Below are 16,623 nucleotides of genomic sequence, written 5' to 3' on the forward strand. Positions count from 1 at the left end.
CTTTTGAAAGCTGCTCATCTGTGCAGAGACAACGATGCACTCCACACGCGGGCTTTTTGCCATGCTACTTGATGGCTTTAGTCTTTGTAGAACTGGTATAAATGAGTAAAGGAATGTTTAGCCAACAAACTAAATCCAAACAGACAGGAAATTCCCACTCAAATTTCAAACTAGGATTAATTCTGGTATTCTACCTGTTCATTCCAATGACATCAATAGTTTAGGACCAGGTCACCCAGGGGATTATCACAGACATTCACTAAAACCTCACCAGCCATAGATGCTTCTATGTCCCAAACTGGACCTAAGATAAGACAGTCAAAAAAGGGTAGAGCTTAGCACTAAGAAAGAAGGAAAGGACCTCCTAAGGTAAGCTGATTTAACCAGTGCCCTGAAAAAGTAAATGTAATTCAGCGTGCTTCATTTCCTCCCAAATTTACTGCTAAAAGTACCTGAATCCAAAATTCAAGGGAAGAGAAGAAAAGTCCTACATTAATGGTTTACAACTTAAATATCAGCCCCATGACAGCCCTTACACTTCACACCAATACTGAACTTTGAAAATGCTAAGCATAAAGCCTATACTGATTTGTCATTACATACCTACTGCTCCTACGTTCCCTCAATCGTTTCCGTGAACAGCAGGAATATGCCAAAATCCTGAACATATCAGTAAAAGCACTGCCATCAGGAGGTTTGGTGATAAAAAAACTCTGACCACAGAGGAATACCATGAATGCAACTCCAATGCAAACTGTTGGGATGATGTATCCAACCACAAAGCTCACATTCTGCTGAATATATGCAATGCCTCCCAATGAAAGAATTGCTCCCAAATTAATGCTCCAATAAAACCAATTAAAAAATCTTCTAGTAGCTTCTGGACCTCGATCTTTAACCTAAAACAAGGACAGAGAAAAAGAACATTAGCAATATGCAATAGTAATATGGTTTCTAATAGATTAGAAAGCTCCTATAATGACTTTTTATGTCAGACTGAATTATGTAAGAAATTCAAGATAACCACATTCAAAGCTCATCTCTAAAGTTACTCCCTTGTGTGATCGTGGGTAAGTCATTTCCCTTCCCTGTGCCCCCATTTTCTCATCCTAGTGAAAGGAAGAGGCTAGACAAAATGGCCTGGCTTCTGAGATCCCTTCCTGTTCAAGACTTATGATCCTGAGAGTCCAGAAATTCCCTCAACTTTTAATTTAGGTAGACCTTACAGAGCTCAATGCTACACCAAAAACTACTACTGTGACGTGTGTCCTCAGCATATAAACTGAAGCTCCAACTGATGAAACCCCTGACCAAATCACTTGACACTTCTCTAGACTAGACCTTGATTTCTTCCTCTATGAAAACGGAGGAGGAAGAAGAGTAATGGTGGTGGTGGTGGTAGTAGTAGTAGTGGTAGTAGTAGCAGCAGCAGCAGCAGTAGTAGTAGTAGTAGTAGTAGTAATGGTGGTGGTGGTAGTAGCAGTAGCAGCAGCAGCAGCAGCAGCAGCAGTAGTAGTAGTAGTAATGGCGGTGGTGGCAATAATAACAAAGAAACCTTCAAAGCCTAACCCAACATTCTTGCCAGAAGAGGGCAGTAATGGCAAAGAAGGAAAACTGCTAATAGTCATGGGGAGACACAGCATGGATGTGGGAATGGAAGGATCCCTAAAGCCATTATGGTAGTTGGAAACTCTGAAATGCTGGCAAACTAGGGTCTGGAGGTACTCAATTGAGTTAGTACCTTGGTCAGTGTGATACTCCTAAGAATCCAAGAAATAGTCAAAGTAGCACAGCCTTGCAATCTGTCCCTACTTGGAAGCTTCATCCTAAAACTCAACATTGAGGAAAGCGGAATGAGTGCTGGATCCAAAAAGGCCAGATACAGAGAAACAAATTTTAAATACCAATATCCCATCCACTGGAATTACCTGGGTACAGGCAATACTGACCACTAAAGCAGGTAAACTACAAATGTATCTAAAATATACTAACATTACGAGCACCTGAATTATGTACCAGGATTACTTGATAACAAAATTGGAAATATGTCTACACCAGCAACACCCACAGGTACCTCACAACTTTTTGCCAACTATATCATTTGCTCCGAGTTATACAGCATCATGTAGCAAATCAGTGAAGGAAATTTTCAGAAATAATTTAATTTCTAAACCCATATTAAAGGAAGCAGAAGTGGAAACTGAGGAATTATGTCTGAAGAAAAAGCTTAAGAATGTGAAATCATTATAAGCTTTTGCTTAAGGCTAACTCCAAAAGTTCTACTCAATATCGATACAGATGGCAAAATCAATGTTGATGTCTCAAATGATTCTAAAGAGGACAAGGGCAAATCTAGGTTGGAATTTCAAACAGCCATTTGGGGGTTTCATAGCATGAAAAGCCAGACAACAGCAGCTGAGAGGGAGCCAAAGGTGATTAGAAGAAAAAGCATTTTGTCAGCCTCCAGGATCTCTTCAGAATCAAGAACAGATGTCATAGAAAATCAGTCACCTAGACTGGACAGAGGACTTTGGAGAAAATAGGGGAAAGTAAAAACTGTTTGAGGAGCAGCTAGGTAGTGCACTGGATAGAGAAGAAGACCTGAGTTCAAATCCCACCTTAGACTCTCAACACTAGCTGTGTCACCCCGAGCAAGTCACTTAACCCTAATTGCCTGGTAAATCTTTTTTTAAACTGTTTGACCTGATAGGATGAAAAGGTCACAACTTTGTTTGCAGAGTCAGCAAAAGAATTCTTACAGGTGGCTCATAACCATGGGAAATGCCAAAGGGAGACGATTCAGTATAGATATCAGCAGATTTGTCTGAGATTAGAATAGACTCAAGTAAGCACAGCCAACTTGAGACAAGCAAGCAAAGGCATCTGGTGGTTTTTTAATGACTTTCCCTGCATGGAAGGGCCTGATAATGTCACTTTTGCAAGATCCATCAATGGACAGAAGAACAAGGTCTAGGATCATCAAAGTAGAATTTGGGTTTTTTGTTTTGTTTTGTTTTTATGTCACTCACAACTAAGTGACCTGATCACAAACATTCAAAAAAGTGGTCAAATTTGAAGGAGTTTCATTACTGAAAACTCCCATTTCTTTTTAAAATGGACTCCAAATTTATTAGGGGTTGTTATCCTTTCCAGGATTCTCAATGTATAAAGACGTTATATGAAAAAGACAAAAATGAACACCTTTATCAACATGTACTCTGTCACAACCAAGAGGATGGATGATCACTTGCTGAGTGTGTTATAAAGAATATTCCTTTCATCGATGTGTTGGACCAGAGGTCACTGAGATCCCCTCCAACTCTCAAATTCTATTATTTTTGTGACACAAAACACAATACTTTGCTAACTTTTCTGAGATCCATACCTGGTCTAAGTTTTCTCTCTTCCTTAGAAGGGAGAGGAGAGGAACTTTATCTCTTCTGGACTTTCTTAAGCATTCTAATTTTGGCCTTATCTCAAAGGATACTTTTAAGTGTGCCATCTTATCTAGGTCAAAGGATGTTTCTTTGGGAAATTGTTTAACTGAACTATCCTTAGTATATTAAAACCATTTAACCAAAAAATTGCAAGTCTCATTTCTAAAGTAGATGCATACATAAAAGAGTAGTGTTTCTATTTCCAGGGCAGAGATATCCCTAGCCTATGATTCTCCATTGCCCATTCCCAAAGACAACATTTATCTTTTAGCTAGACTCTCCATTCCTAGGGAACCTAAGGATCTGTTCTTTTTCCATAAAACGGCCACTGTGTTTGTTTCCTCATGATCAGACAGGGCTCACTCGTAGATAAAAAAGGCAAAAGTCAAACCCAACACACTGAAAGATTAACTTTCCTCAGATAACTGGCTCCATGTCATTATCACATTAATCTCAATAACACCTCTAGCAACTAGGTCTAGACAACCTAAACTCACAACTAGTCTATATCCCAAGGGCACTTCTAAGGTTTTCCATTCCTCACTTTCATACAGATACAATCATATCCCTACAAAACACTGAACAAGCCCAAGAATTTTAAACAATCCACAAACAAACAATGTAAGGAGTCTTTCCCCTTCTCTGTCAGTCAAGATCCCTGGAGAGATGATGTTTAGACTTGTGGGATTCCTGAAGGAGACAGGAGTGGCTAGATTCCTAGTCACTAACCAGGTACATTTCTAGGCCAGATATTTATTCAATACTAAGAGCAAAGAGAAAGTTAAGGCATTCTTGTCACTGGGTTATGTGGTTCAGTCAATTTCTTTGGCTTTCTGAACTTAACCAATTGTCACATCTAGAGGTTCATAGGGAGTCTGAAGCAGCCAAAATTGGCATTAGTCCCAGTCCTGGTTGATGGCTTCTAAATTTATAGGAAAAAATTACTGCATAATAAGCATGCAACTCACAATGCACAGCAGAGGGCAGCTACAGACAAGCACACAGATATCAATTACCTGCAATGTATCTGACAGGTTCGGTTCAAATGATTGGATGCCATGAACCTAAACAAGGAACCAGTTTGATAGACAGCTCTCCTCCAAAACCAGTTCATCAAAAGATCTCTCATCTTCTGAAGAACAGTAGTCCAAGAAGAGGCTGCCTTTCTACCAGAAGTCATGGCACCAATAACCACAGAAGAAAACAACCTTTAGAAACAATTTTCACTCTGCACTGAGGTTGAAGTCTGACAGAGACACTTTATGGAAGTTACAAGCACCTACAAGATAGACAATTTCAGAAGGAAAGATACCTTCTGAGTCTCCCCTTGAGCTATGTGAGCTCTGATCAAAGCACTTTGTATTCAGCATTGAGAGTATAAAATGAGGAAATAAATCAATGGCAGTTGACTGGATTATAAATGTGCTTAATCGATATGCTACAAAAGGTGAGGTCTTGCAGTTGTTCATATACTTTTGTTTCTCTCTCCTGATTTTATCTAGTTACATATTTCTTCCCCCTCTTTTTTTCCTCTCAGTCAGGTAGTCCCCCATCCTCTCTTTCCCTTCAGCTCATCCTATTAATTTGTTTGTTTCTTACTTCATTTTTTGTGTCCCTTTCCAAAAAGGATTTCTTTCACTCTCTTCATTTTCCATCTTCTCTTTCTGTTTACTCCGACCCTTATTCTCTGATTCACGACCCTTATCTAGTCTTTTTTCTGTATTCTTCAGGCAATCAAAGTTTCCAACGTCTCCACTGTAGGCTCAGCTCTCTAGGTGCTTCCTGCCTCTGCCTAGTAGGGTTTATCCTATGGATGCTTCTTTTCCACTGTGCCTCACTCTCAGAACATTGCTTATTTAGAGTAGGTATCTGGGAGGATGCTGCCCCAAGGTAAGGCACCTCCCTGTCTCTACCCCACTCCACATCCACTGAACTATATCCTTTCATTTTTTTTTTTTTAACATTTGCCTAGAAATCTCCTTCCTGTATTTATGCTCTCTCACTACAGTCCAGGTGCTGGTTTGCCCCCCAGGGCTCCAATTCCCACTCTCCTAGGACAAGCAGACTTTTCAGGGACCAAATTTCCCAGGCCACATCCAGTGTGTAAAGTCCTCATCTCCATTCACCCACAGTAGCATTTCTCTCACCTACAAAGTAAGGTCTTTTTCCTTTCCTCCCTTTTTCAATCTTTCCTCCCTTCTCTTCACTAACTCTCCATGTCTTTCTCAGACCACACAAGTCACCTTCGCCTCACTGTTAGCTCTCACTCCTCCCTAGACCTCTCTTCCCTACCCCCACCCCCCCTTTCATGTACTCTCCTATGATGTAATGTAGTCCCATAAAAGCATTCATCCGTAGGCATGCTGTTGCCAGGTTCTGTCCATAATGTGCTTGCCTGTTGATTGTTACCTCTACCAGATTTCCACTTTCACCCTTGTCTCCATGTGTACATTTAAAAAGAAGTCTCTTACTGGTCTCGCTCTTGTCACTCTGTTGCCACTGCCATCTTAATTTTTCATTCCTCCTGAATTTCTTTTGTTTTTGGTACTCAAGAAGCAAATAATCTTCTCAGTTCTGGTTTTCTTTCTAAAATGTTTCAAATTCTTCATTAGCAAATGTCCACGTTTTTGTCCTGTACAGTTAAGCTCAGATTTGCAGGCTAGGTCACCCAGGGCTGTATTCTGAGCTTCAGTGATCTTCAGAAAACATTATTTCATTTCCTTCTTTTCCTAGTAGGTACTAAATAGTCTTGAGTTATTTGAATATCCTTTCCTTTGTATCTGAAGGTCTTGCTCCTGATGGCTTGCAGAACTTTGTGTTTCTGGATTAAACTGTTAAGTTTAACCACTACTGCATATGTCTTAAGAGTTTAAAGGTTTGGGTTTGGTCTTTTTGTTTTGTTTTGTTTTCTAGAGATGATCTGTGATTTTGTTCCATTGGAATTTCATTTTCTGTTTTCAGAAGTACAGGACAGTTCTCTTCTATTATTTCTCTCATTATGGTGTTAAAGTTTTTGGTCCTGTCGTATTCTGGGAAACCTATGATTCTCAGATTGTCTCTGTGAGTCCTGTCTTCCAGTTCGGTATATTCTGCTTGCACGGTGGGCAGATTTTCTTTTAATGTTCTTAGGGGTTTTTTGTTTCTCTTCTTTTGTCATGTGACCTGGTAGTTTCTTCGATATAGTTCTGGAACATCTTAGAACATTTAAAGAAAAACTGAACGAACATATACTGTGATGTGCCTTTATCAACAACATGGGCTCACCAGGTCAGGAAAAATGTATTTTTTTTCTTTATTGGAGGCAATCAGTGTTAAGTGACTTGCACAGGATCACACAACTAGTAAATGTCTGAGGCTGGATTTGAACATAGGTCCTTCTGACCCCAGAGCAGGTGCTCTAAACAATGTACCACCTGGCTGGCCTAAGTAATGTTTTTCTTACACCCTTAACCTAGAGGCTTTAAGCTCAGAAGTTTCAAGACTTACTGACATTTTTGAGTCAGACCTCAAGGGGAAAAACCCACTTAGCACAATTAATACCTTTGAAATACCAATATTAATAACACTTTTAGAAGAGCAAAATGGGTGACAGTGGATTTAGATAGTATTAAAACAAAAACTCATACCATATTAACAAAGTGAAGGGCCACCACTCCAAAGCAACAACATTTATATTAATACTACTCATCAAACAGAACAGGACTGACATTCTCAAACTGCATAGTAAAGCCAAATTCAAAATTTAAAGAAATAATTTCTGAACAGATATCACTTGACAGCAACCAATGAAGCTTTTAAATTTAACAGATAATAGTTTAGCAGCTAAGATCCATGAACAGAACCAAAAGGCTATCGACTCTACACAAACTAAACCAAAAATAAGTCTACAAGGAACAAATGGCTGAGTCAGGTAGTCTTGTTTACAGAAATTTGAAGGGCTCATGACAGTGACACAAGATTAAGCTTATAGACCAATGAAGACTTTGAAGTAAATGCCAACATATCACTGAAGGCTGCAAAAATTTAGCAATTAGTGAATATCTACCCACAATCACCTGGGCAAAATGCCAATCCACAAAAATTTGAAATTTACAAAAAATGTTTATTGATTTCTTTTGTTTTTACATTGCCTTCATTTTCCAATATATCCCTCCTCCCTCTCCCACCAAGAACCATCCCTTATAACAAACAAAAAAAGCAATTCATTAAAACCAACCAATGCACTAATCAAATCTGATTGTATGTGCAGTATCCCATACCTACAATCCTATACCTCCACAAATAAGAGAGGGAGGTATGTTCTTATGTGTTCATCAGTACTGACTTTTTCAATACAATTACACAGTATTCAGTTTCAATTGTTTTGTTGTTTTGGGAATCACTGATTTAGGGCTGGAAGAGACCTCAGAGGACATCTATCTAAGCCCAATCCCTTCAATTTTATAGAGTCCAATTCCAACAGTTTATTTGTTCAAGAAACTGAAGATCAGTGCCTTGCGTAAGTTCACATTCGATTATCCCTAACATTATCAGCTCTATTTATCTAAAAACTTGCAAGTTTCATGGCTACAGTGGATATATACATAAGATGTCAGTTTTTCTTTTTTGAGGAAAGAGACATCTCTGGTTCTTACTTCATTCTGCATCAATTCATTTATATCTCCCCATGTTTCTTTGTGTTCTTCCTATTTTTTTTTTATAGCACAGTAATACTGCATCATCGCATTATGAAGAACAATATTTTGACAGATTAATAAATATTCAGAACCTCAAAACCAAATGGAACTGAAAAACTAGCTGGAGAAATCAACATCACGTAAAAGTGCTGAGATAGATATCATCCCTCTATGACTCATATTATGTGTTATAAACAAGACCCTCAATGTCCCCAAATATTTCTCTGAGACAGTAAGTTGCACAACAGTTGCTTATCTGCAACTGAAGAAGGTATTTCCTCAGGGGGAGTCCCCACACACCAAAGAAATCACAGGTCCAGACCCAACCCCCTACAAAAAATACCCTGCTAATTATAGCAGTTCACATTGCCACAACACTCTGCAGTTGACAGAGTAATTTCTTCACCACAGTTCCATATGGTAGGTACTAACATTCATATAATACTTCAGAATTCACAAAATGCACTACACAATAATCCTATTAAGAAGGTAGTATACATGTTATGCCAACTCTACAGAGGAGGAAACTACTAACACCCAGGGAAAGAATGTATTGGCTAGTTAAGGGGCAAAACTGGGTCTTAAATCCATTTCCTATCTCCAATAACTCTTCCTTTTCTTCAGTTTTTTTTCAATAGATGCCTAAAACAAACATCATCACCCTCTTCATCTAAAAACTTGTCACTTTTAACTTCTCTACTTCTCTTAATAACACAATAATCTCCAAATCACTCAGGGAAGAAACTCTGAAACGATCTGATTCTTAATTCTGTCTCCATGATGAGCTACTAAGTCTAACTTATGTTCTACCTTCACCGTTTCTTGAATCTGTTCACTCCTTTCTCTCCTGGCAGGCAGAAACTGTTTTTTTATTAATTGTATTCCAAGCACTTAGCACAATGGCTAGCACATTGTGGTCACTTAATAAATCTTTGTTGGATTGGATTGGATTTGTTAAATTATAAAGGGCAGGATGACCAAAGAAAAAGCAACTGATATCCTATCTTGTACATTATTTTCCTTGGTTATTTCCTCTACTCCCTGTTTCAAAGATCATAAGGACCGACAAATTTTTATCTCCAGTCCTAATCTCTCCCCTGAGTTGAGACATTTGATCTCTAACTACTACTACAATTCCAATTCTGGTAGGATCTCCAAAAACAACATACCCCAAATGAACTCACCATCTTCCCCCCCTCTTCCTAACTTCCTCATTTCTGCTAATAATACCAATAATCTCCCAATCCCTTGGGTTGAAAACCTGTTCTCTTTAACTCTCCCTACCTAATTATCCCAACTGTCTTTCCCAGAATCATTAATGCCAGAGTTTGGATTCTGGTCAAGTATCATGTACTAACTTACACTAAATTTATTTGTATGTATGTCCTTATCATCATCACCACCAGGACCACTCCCACCCTACCCCACCCCCCCCACATACACTACAAGATTTTCAGTTCTAAGAGGACAGGAGTGCTGCCTTGTTTCATATTTGTTTAGTAAGCATTTAGTAAAAATATGTGGCAGAGGCTTAAAATTGTTTTGTTGAATTGGACTTGTTTAGAATAAGAGTCTAAAAGATGTTGGGGTGAGCTCAAAGGTGGGAATGATATGAGGGACCAATGAGAACTTGACAATAACAAATTCTCCTAGGGAACTCTGGGAGAGCTCTGGGTGCCTTTAATGCTCATGACCATAAAGCTGTACCACTTCTTTGCACTTAGCCAACTGAGCTGGCCTTGCAATCAAACCTAGATTCCAATTCAGCCACAGTTCCCTATTTGCTGTGGCATTGACTATGGGTAACTCACCTATTCTCTCAGAATCTATTTCTTCAACTGTAAAAAGGGGACCCTAATATCTGCACTTCCCACCTTCTAGGGTGACTGTGAGGAAAGCTCTCAACAAACCTTAGAGCACATGAAGGGGAATTATTATTATAATCTCATTATTCCTCTACTTGCCTTTCTCCCCACTAGAGTCTAGAATCTTTAAGGTCGGAGACTATTATTTTCATCCAGTTACCTAGCATATTTTCTCAACTAGAGTACTGTCAATACCCTCCTAATTGCTCCCCGACTCCATGCATCCACCACCCCTCACATTCATCTTCAACACTGATGTTATTTTTCCATCTTTTCTACATTAAAAGTTGGAGTGTATGTGTATATATATATATCTATATCTATATATGTATGTATGGATTTATATATATATATATACGTATATATATATATAAATCCATACATACATATATAGATATTTATATAAAGTTTTCAAAGCACTTTACCAATATTACCTCATTATATCCTCACAACAACCCTGGAAGGCAGATACTATTACGATTCCCATTTTATAGATGAGACAGGCGGAGGCAGGCACAGCTCAAGTGACTCTTGCCCAGGGTCACATAGCTAGTAAGTGTCTGAGGCTAGACTAAACTTAGGTCTTCCAGACTCTGGACCCAGTGCTCTGCACTCTGTGCCACCTGGCTACATCTCATGTATGCCTAGTTAATAATATGTTATCTCTCCCATCAGAACGTAAATTCCTTGAGAGCAGGAGTGTTGTCTTTCTTTGTATCCATGGCACTTAGCAAGTTTTAAAAAGTTTGTATTTTCCTTCATTGATAACCTTGATCAGACACACACTCACTACTCTACTTCTAAGCCTTCTCTGGCTCCGTCACTTTCCAAATGAAATGAAAATTCCAGAAATACAAGGACCTATACTAACTGGCTCCAACCTTGCCAGCCTCCCCGTTAGCCTGTGAGCTCCTGTACAGCAGGGCCTGCTTCTACCATTCTGTGTCAGAAGTCTTATCTGGCTGAACTCCTTCCCCTATCTCTGGACACACTGCATGCTTTCTCACCTATCTGCCTCTGACTGTAGTATCTCCCAAGTCAAAGTTGTTTCTTCCGTCACCACTACTACCTTCTTGTGGTGAAATCTCTTACCTTCCTTCAAAACTCAACTCTGGTACAACTTTCTCCATGAAGCCTTCCTTGATTCCCATAGCTATATGTGACCTCTATCTCCACAAATTTCTCAAAGTACTTTTATCTGTACCTCCTCTTTACATTTTGCTTTGTATGAGCTATTTATGTGTTGTATTCAGTCAGTTAGCATATATTAAGTGCCTACTGTGTGCCAGGCACTGTGCTAAGTGCTAGGACTACAAAGAAGGGCAAAAAACAGTCCCTACTCTCAATGAGCTCACACTCTAATAGAGGAGGCAACATGAAAAATAACTACATGCAAACAAGATTTATACAGGATAAACTGGAGATGCTCAACAGAGGGAAGATATAAGCATTAAATGGGAATCAGAAAAGACTTCTTGCAGATGGGCTTTTTGTCTGGGACTTGAAGTCCCAAGGAAGTTAGGAGATACAGTTGAAGAGGAAGATTATTCCAGGTACAGGGAATAGCCAGTGAAAATGTCCAGAACAGGGAGACAGAGTGTCTTGTGCAAAGGAACAGACAGGAGGTCAGTATCACTGGATTACACAGTACGTGGGGGGGAGGTAAGAGGGCTGGGTGTGAAGGGCTTTGAATGACAAACAGAGGATTTTATATATGATCTCAGAGGTGAGGGGGAGCCACTGGCATTTAATAAATGAGTGGGAGAGAGAAGAGAGAGAGGTAACATGCTCAGACCTGAGTTTTGCAAAGATTAATTTGCTAAGTAGAAGATGGACTGGAGTAGGGAGAGATCTGAAACAAGGAGACCAATCCACAGGGCATTAAAATAGTATGAGGTAATGAGAGCCTGCACCAGGATGGTTTCAGTATCACAGGAATGAAGATAGTACGTACCCAAGACATATTATGAAAGCTAAATCAAAAGGATTCAGCAACAGGATGGATTTTTCCACCTCCACCTCACCTCATCATAGCCTGTAAACCCTTTTGAGGGAAAAGGTTGTGGGGAAAGTGCTTTGCAAATCCTGAAGATAAATAAATATGTGTATGTTTCCATGTAACATTCAATCATTATTACTTATCTCTGAACCAACCAATGCTCATTCCAGAAATCTGGGCATAGTAGGTGCTCAATAAAGATTTGCTAAATGAATGAAGTAAAAATCTCTGATCTCAGATGAAAAAAACATTTAGAATTTTTTTTAATTGCACATAATATTTGTGTAGTTATCTTTACATGAGTTTAAAGGTTTCTAGAATCTTTTACTTAGTTCCAGTACAAAAATATGCAAACAATCACGAAGATTCACCTATTCTAGCAATGGTTATAAAAGTTCATTTTTAAAAATTGCTTCCCTTTGACCCAAACCATTCTGGAGAAAACAGAGGCCACACCCCAGAAATGAGGTGTCTGACTAAAAAATATACATATAGGGTAAAAGCACAACCTATAATACTTACACATTTGTACTTTGTTTAAACTAGCAATTAATTTACTACCACAAGAACTTAATTATAAAAGATCAGTGCAGAAGGAAACTATCTTTTTTAATAGTTGGGAGGTTGGCGCACACTACTAACATAATGCAACTAGAGCTTTGAAAGGATTTGTTGCATATTAATTAGACCAAAAGCACTTTTTGTTGCAACATGCGGCTTCACTGTTACTACTGAAAAACAACTTCTACACGTGTATCAGTCTACTGCAAAATTCTAACAATTCATCATTATGAAAAGACCAAACATTTGTATTAACAACCTACTTAAAAGGGAAAACAGTGGGTAAGAGTTACTACATGGTAAAACTATCAATAGGCTTGATGTTAGAAAAATTTTTCTTAACACTTAGAACTATCTAAAAGCATATAGGCTGCTTCAGGAAACAAGGGGTACTGTCACTGAAGATCTTCAAGCTCAGGCAGGAAGACCATTGTGGAGCAGGAGAGAGACCACAGTGTGTGCATATTGTAGCAGAGATCCTTTTTTAAGCATGGAATGTACTGGATACCTACTGAGGTTTCATCCAATGCTGAAATTCAATGCTGAAATTTACCCACTTAACAGGATTTAAACCCAGATTCTGATGCCAAACTGTGACATGATTCTGCTATATCAGAATACCAATAGTTATACTACTATCTATGCTGATGTAAGGAAAAGAACTTTGTATACCTTAAAGTGAAGGGTTACACAAATGTGAGTTACTGTTATCAGTCCTCTCTGAGCCTTAGGTGACTAATCTGTAAAAGGGAGACCAATAATGCTTTGTAAACCATAATATACTATACTAATGTTAAACTAGGATTATTATATTAGTATTATTACAGCGACAGCCAGAGAAAACTGCAGAACACTCAGACTGACCACAAAGACCTCACTTCTCTGGGTTATGATGGGAGAAGGCAGGGCTGGGAAATCCCTCTAGCATCTGAGATCAAATCTTATCTCAACATAAACTACCTCTGGAAAACTCCAGCAACTTATTTCACCTCTCAAGCATGTTCCCTCATCTACAAAATGATGTTAAAACTAAAAACAGACTGTCCTAGCAACTACAGCACTGGCCTCACTTAGTGTGAAGATTCTCCCAGGGAAGGAGGATGCCTGTTTGTACCTTTCTCTGCCTCTAGCACTTAGCACTGTGCCTAGCAGTGGGAAGTACTTAATACCTGTATACCAATTGACTAACATTCCCTCACCGAATGAGCCACTTAATAACAGCTAGCAAAGTTCTTTACAAATACTATCTCGCTTGATCCTTATAATAATAACCCTTTGATTTAGGTGCTATTATCCCCCTTTTCAGGTGAGGAACCCGAGGTTCAGAGGTTTGAGTGACTTACCAAGAGTCAAAACATCTAGTTTCTGACACAAGTTTTGAACTCGGGGCTTCCTGATTTCAATTCTGACACTCTAGTCACTGTGCCATTTACCATCACTGAACCTCTCTAAGCCTTAGTTTCATTATCTGTAAAATGGGGATAATAATAGCACTTATCTCTGATGGTTCCTATGAAAGTCAAGTAAGAGATAATGTATGTAATGCAGTGTTCAAAATCTAAGGAGCTCTATGTCTGTTGCTAATTTACTTTGAACCATAGATCCCTTGTAGCTCCAGTTCCATTATTCTGTGGGGCCTGTTTCCTCCTCCAGAAATGGAAAGACTGGATGGAAGAAATGGAAAGGATTAAATGACCAATGAAATCCCTTTAGACCAGCTCTAAATATATGCTATAAGAATGAAGCAGACCATTTTCTCTTGTGTTATGTTTTGTTTTATGGTTTCTCCTATTCATTTTAATTCTTCTATGCAACATGACAAAGGTGAAAATGTATTTAATAAGATGCATGTGTAGAACCTACATAAGATTACATGCGATCTAGAGGAGGGAGTGGGGAGAGAGGGGAAAAAAAATCTAAGATACATGGAAATGATTCAGTAGAAAACTGAAAACAAAATAATTTTTAAAAAATAAAATAAATAAAAATATGCTATAACTAGATGAGCTCTGAGGCCCCTTCCAGTCCTAAACTGTTAGTCCTATGAGACTGGACGAAATGACCAATGAAATCCCTCTAGACCAGCTTTAAATTTGTGCTATAACTAGATGAGCTCTGAGGCCCCTTTCAATCCTAAACTGTTGGCCCTATGAACTTCTTTGGACCCATCAGCTACTCTAAATAATCACTGAAACGCCTTCCAGTCATGCCACAACTAGGTCCCCAGATGACCACTAAAGTCTCTTCCAGCTCCAAATTTATGATGCTATTAAGCAGATGAGCTGAGGTTCCTTCCAGTCTCAATCTGTAACTCAGCTCCCAGTCTGTGATGCCATGAGTCTGTCTGCTGAAAAGATGGACTGACCAGATGATCTGCATGATGCTACAGCCAGTAGACCACCGAGGTCCTTTCCAGCTTCCAGTCTATGATCCTAGAAGTTACAGGGGTCTGTTTGCTCCTCTAGATGACCACACAAGGGGTGCGGCGCAGACCCTTCCAGCCCCGCAGTGCCCCAACCCTGGGGTCCCTTCCAGCTCCGCACCTACGGTGCCCTATGGTGCCCCAACTCTGCACCTATGGTGCCCTACGGTGCCCCAACTCTGGGGTCCCTTCCAGCTCCGCACCTACGGTGCCCTATGGTGCCCCAACTCTGCACCTACGGTGCCCCAACTCTGGGGTCCCTTCCAGCTCCGCACCTACGGTGCCCTATGGTGCCCCAACTCTGCACCTACGGTGCCCTACGGTGCCCCAACTCTGGGGTCCCTTCCAGCTCCGCACCTACGGTGCCCCAACTCTGGGGTCCCTTCCAGCTCCGCACCTACGGTGCCCCAGATCTGAGGTCCCTTCCAGCTCCGCACCTACGGTGCCCTATGGTGCCCCAACTCTGCACCTACGGTGCCCTATGGTGCCCCAACTCTGAGGTCCCTTCCAGCTCCGCACCTACGGTGCCCTACGGTGCCCCAATTCTGGGGTCCCTTCCAGCTCCGCACCTACGGTGCCCTACGGTGCCCCAATTCTGGGGTCCCTTCCAGCTCCGCACCTACGGTGCCCTACGGTGCCCCAATTCTGGGGTCCCTTCCAGCTCCGCACCTACGGTGCCCCAACTCTGGGGTCCCTTCCAGCTCCCAGTCTGTGACGCTCCTGCAGACGTGTTAAGGACGGACGGACTCAACGACCAGCGGGGCACCGAGGTCCGGCCCGGCCGGCGGCAGTCCTACCTGATCGGCTCCGAAGGGCGTGATGTTGGCCTTGACGGTGCCCACGCCGAGCCCGACGACCACCAGCCCGGCGTAGACGGCCCGGGCGCAGTAGCGGGCGCCCCCCGGCGCGCCGCCCGGGTCGCTGCCATTGGGGAAGGGGCCCGAGCGGTTGTCCGGCGGGCCGAGCGGGACGTCCCCGCAGAGGCCGGCGCGGGTGGCGGGCGCGGCCACGAGCGGGAAGCTGAGCATGCCCAGCAGGTAGAGGGCGAGGCTGAGCAGGATGGCGCGGCACTTGCCCAGCAGGGCGTCGGCCAGCCAGCCGCCGAAGGGCGACACCAGGTAGGTGATGCCCATGAAGAGCAGCAGCGCCTGGCTGGCCTGCGCGCCCTCCCAGCCGTACGGGGAGCCGTTCAGGAAGAGCACCAGGTTGGAGGTGACGCCGTAGAAGGCGGCGCGCTCCAGGAGCTCGGCCACGAGCACGGCCGCGCAGGCCGCGCGCCGCCCCGCGAAGGCCCCCGCGCCCGCGCCCCCGGGCCGCCCCGGCCGGCCGCCGCCCCCGCCCTCGCCCAGCAGCGGGCTGCGCTCGCCCGCCCCATCCTCGCCGCCGCGGCCCTCCATGCGCGGGGGCCGGCCCGCACCGCCGACCGCCGCCCCCCGCTCCCTCGGGCGCCCCCCGCTCGTCTCCGCCGCGGGCCACCGCCTCTGCCCGGCCGCCCTCTCCTCAGCTGACTCCTCGGCCCCGCCCCGCCCCCCGAGCGTCCCGATTGGCCCGGCCCGCCTTCGATCAAGGCCAAAGGTGACAGTTCCGGTTCCTCCCCCCGCCCCCTCCCTCCCTCCTCCCGGGAGGCACGTGGTGATGAACACAAACCCAGAGGCGTGGGATG

General features: G+C 42.2%; 1 protein-coding gene across 1 annotated transcript in view; it reads right to left on the minus strand.

Moving 5' to 3' along the window:
- SLC15A4 (solute carrier family 15 member 4) overlaps positions 1-16,372 on the minus strand; it is a 37,076-nt gene extending 20,704 nt beyond the window's left edge. The window contains exons 1-2 of the mRNA XM_072600719.1: positions 15,758-16,372; positions 604-899 (exon numbers count right to left, since the gene is read on the minus strand). Of these exons, the coding sequence (XP_072456820.1) occupies positions 604-899; positions 15,758-16,357 (896 nt within the window). The 5' untranslated portion in view covers positions 16,358-16,372. The remainder of the gene's footprint in view (positions 1-603; positions 900-15,757) is intronic.
- Positions 16,373-16,623: the final 251 nt, after the last annotated feature.

This window comes from Notamacropus eugenii, chromosome 4, assembly GCF_028372415.1.
Source record: "Notamacropus eugenii isolate mMacEug1 chromosome 4, mMacEug1.pri_v2, whole genome shotgun sequence".
Classification (NCBI taxonomy): Eukaryota; Metazoa; Chordata; class Mammalia; order Diprotodontia; family Macropodidae; genus Notamacropus; species Notamacropus eugenii.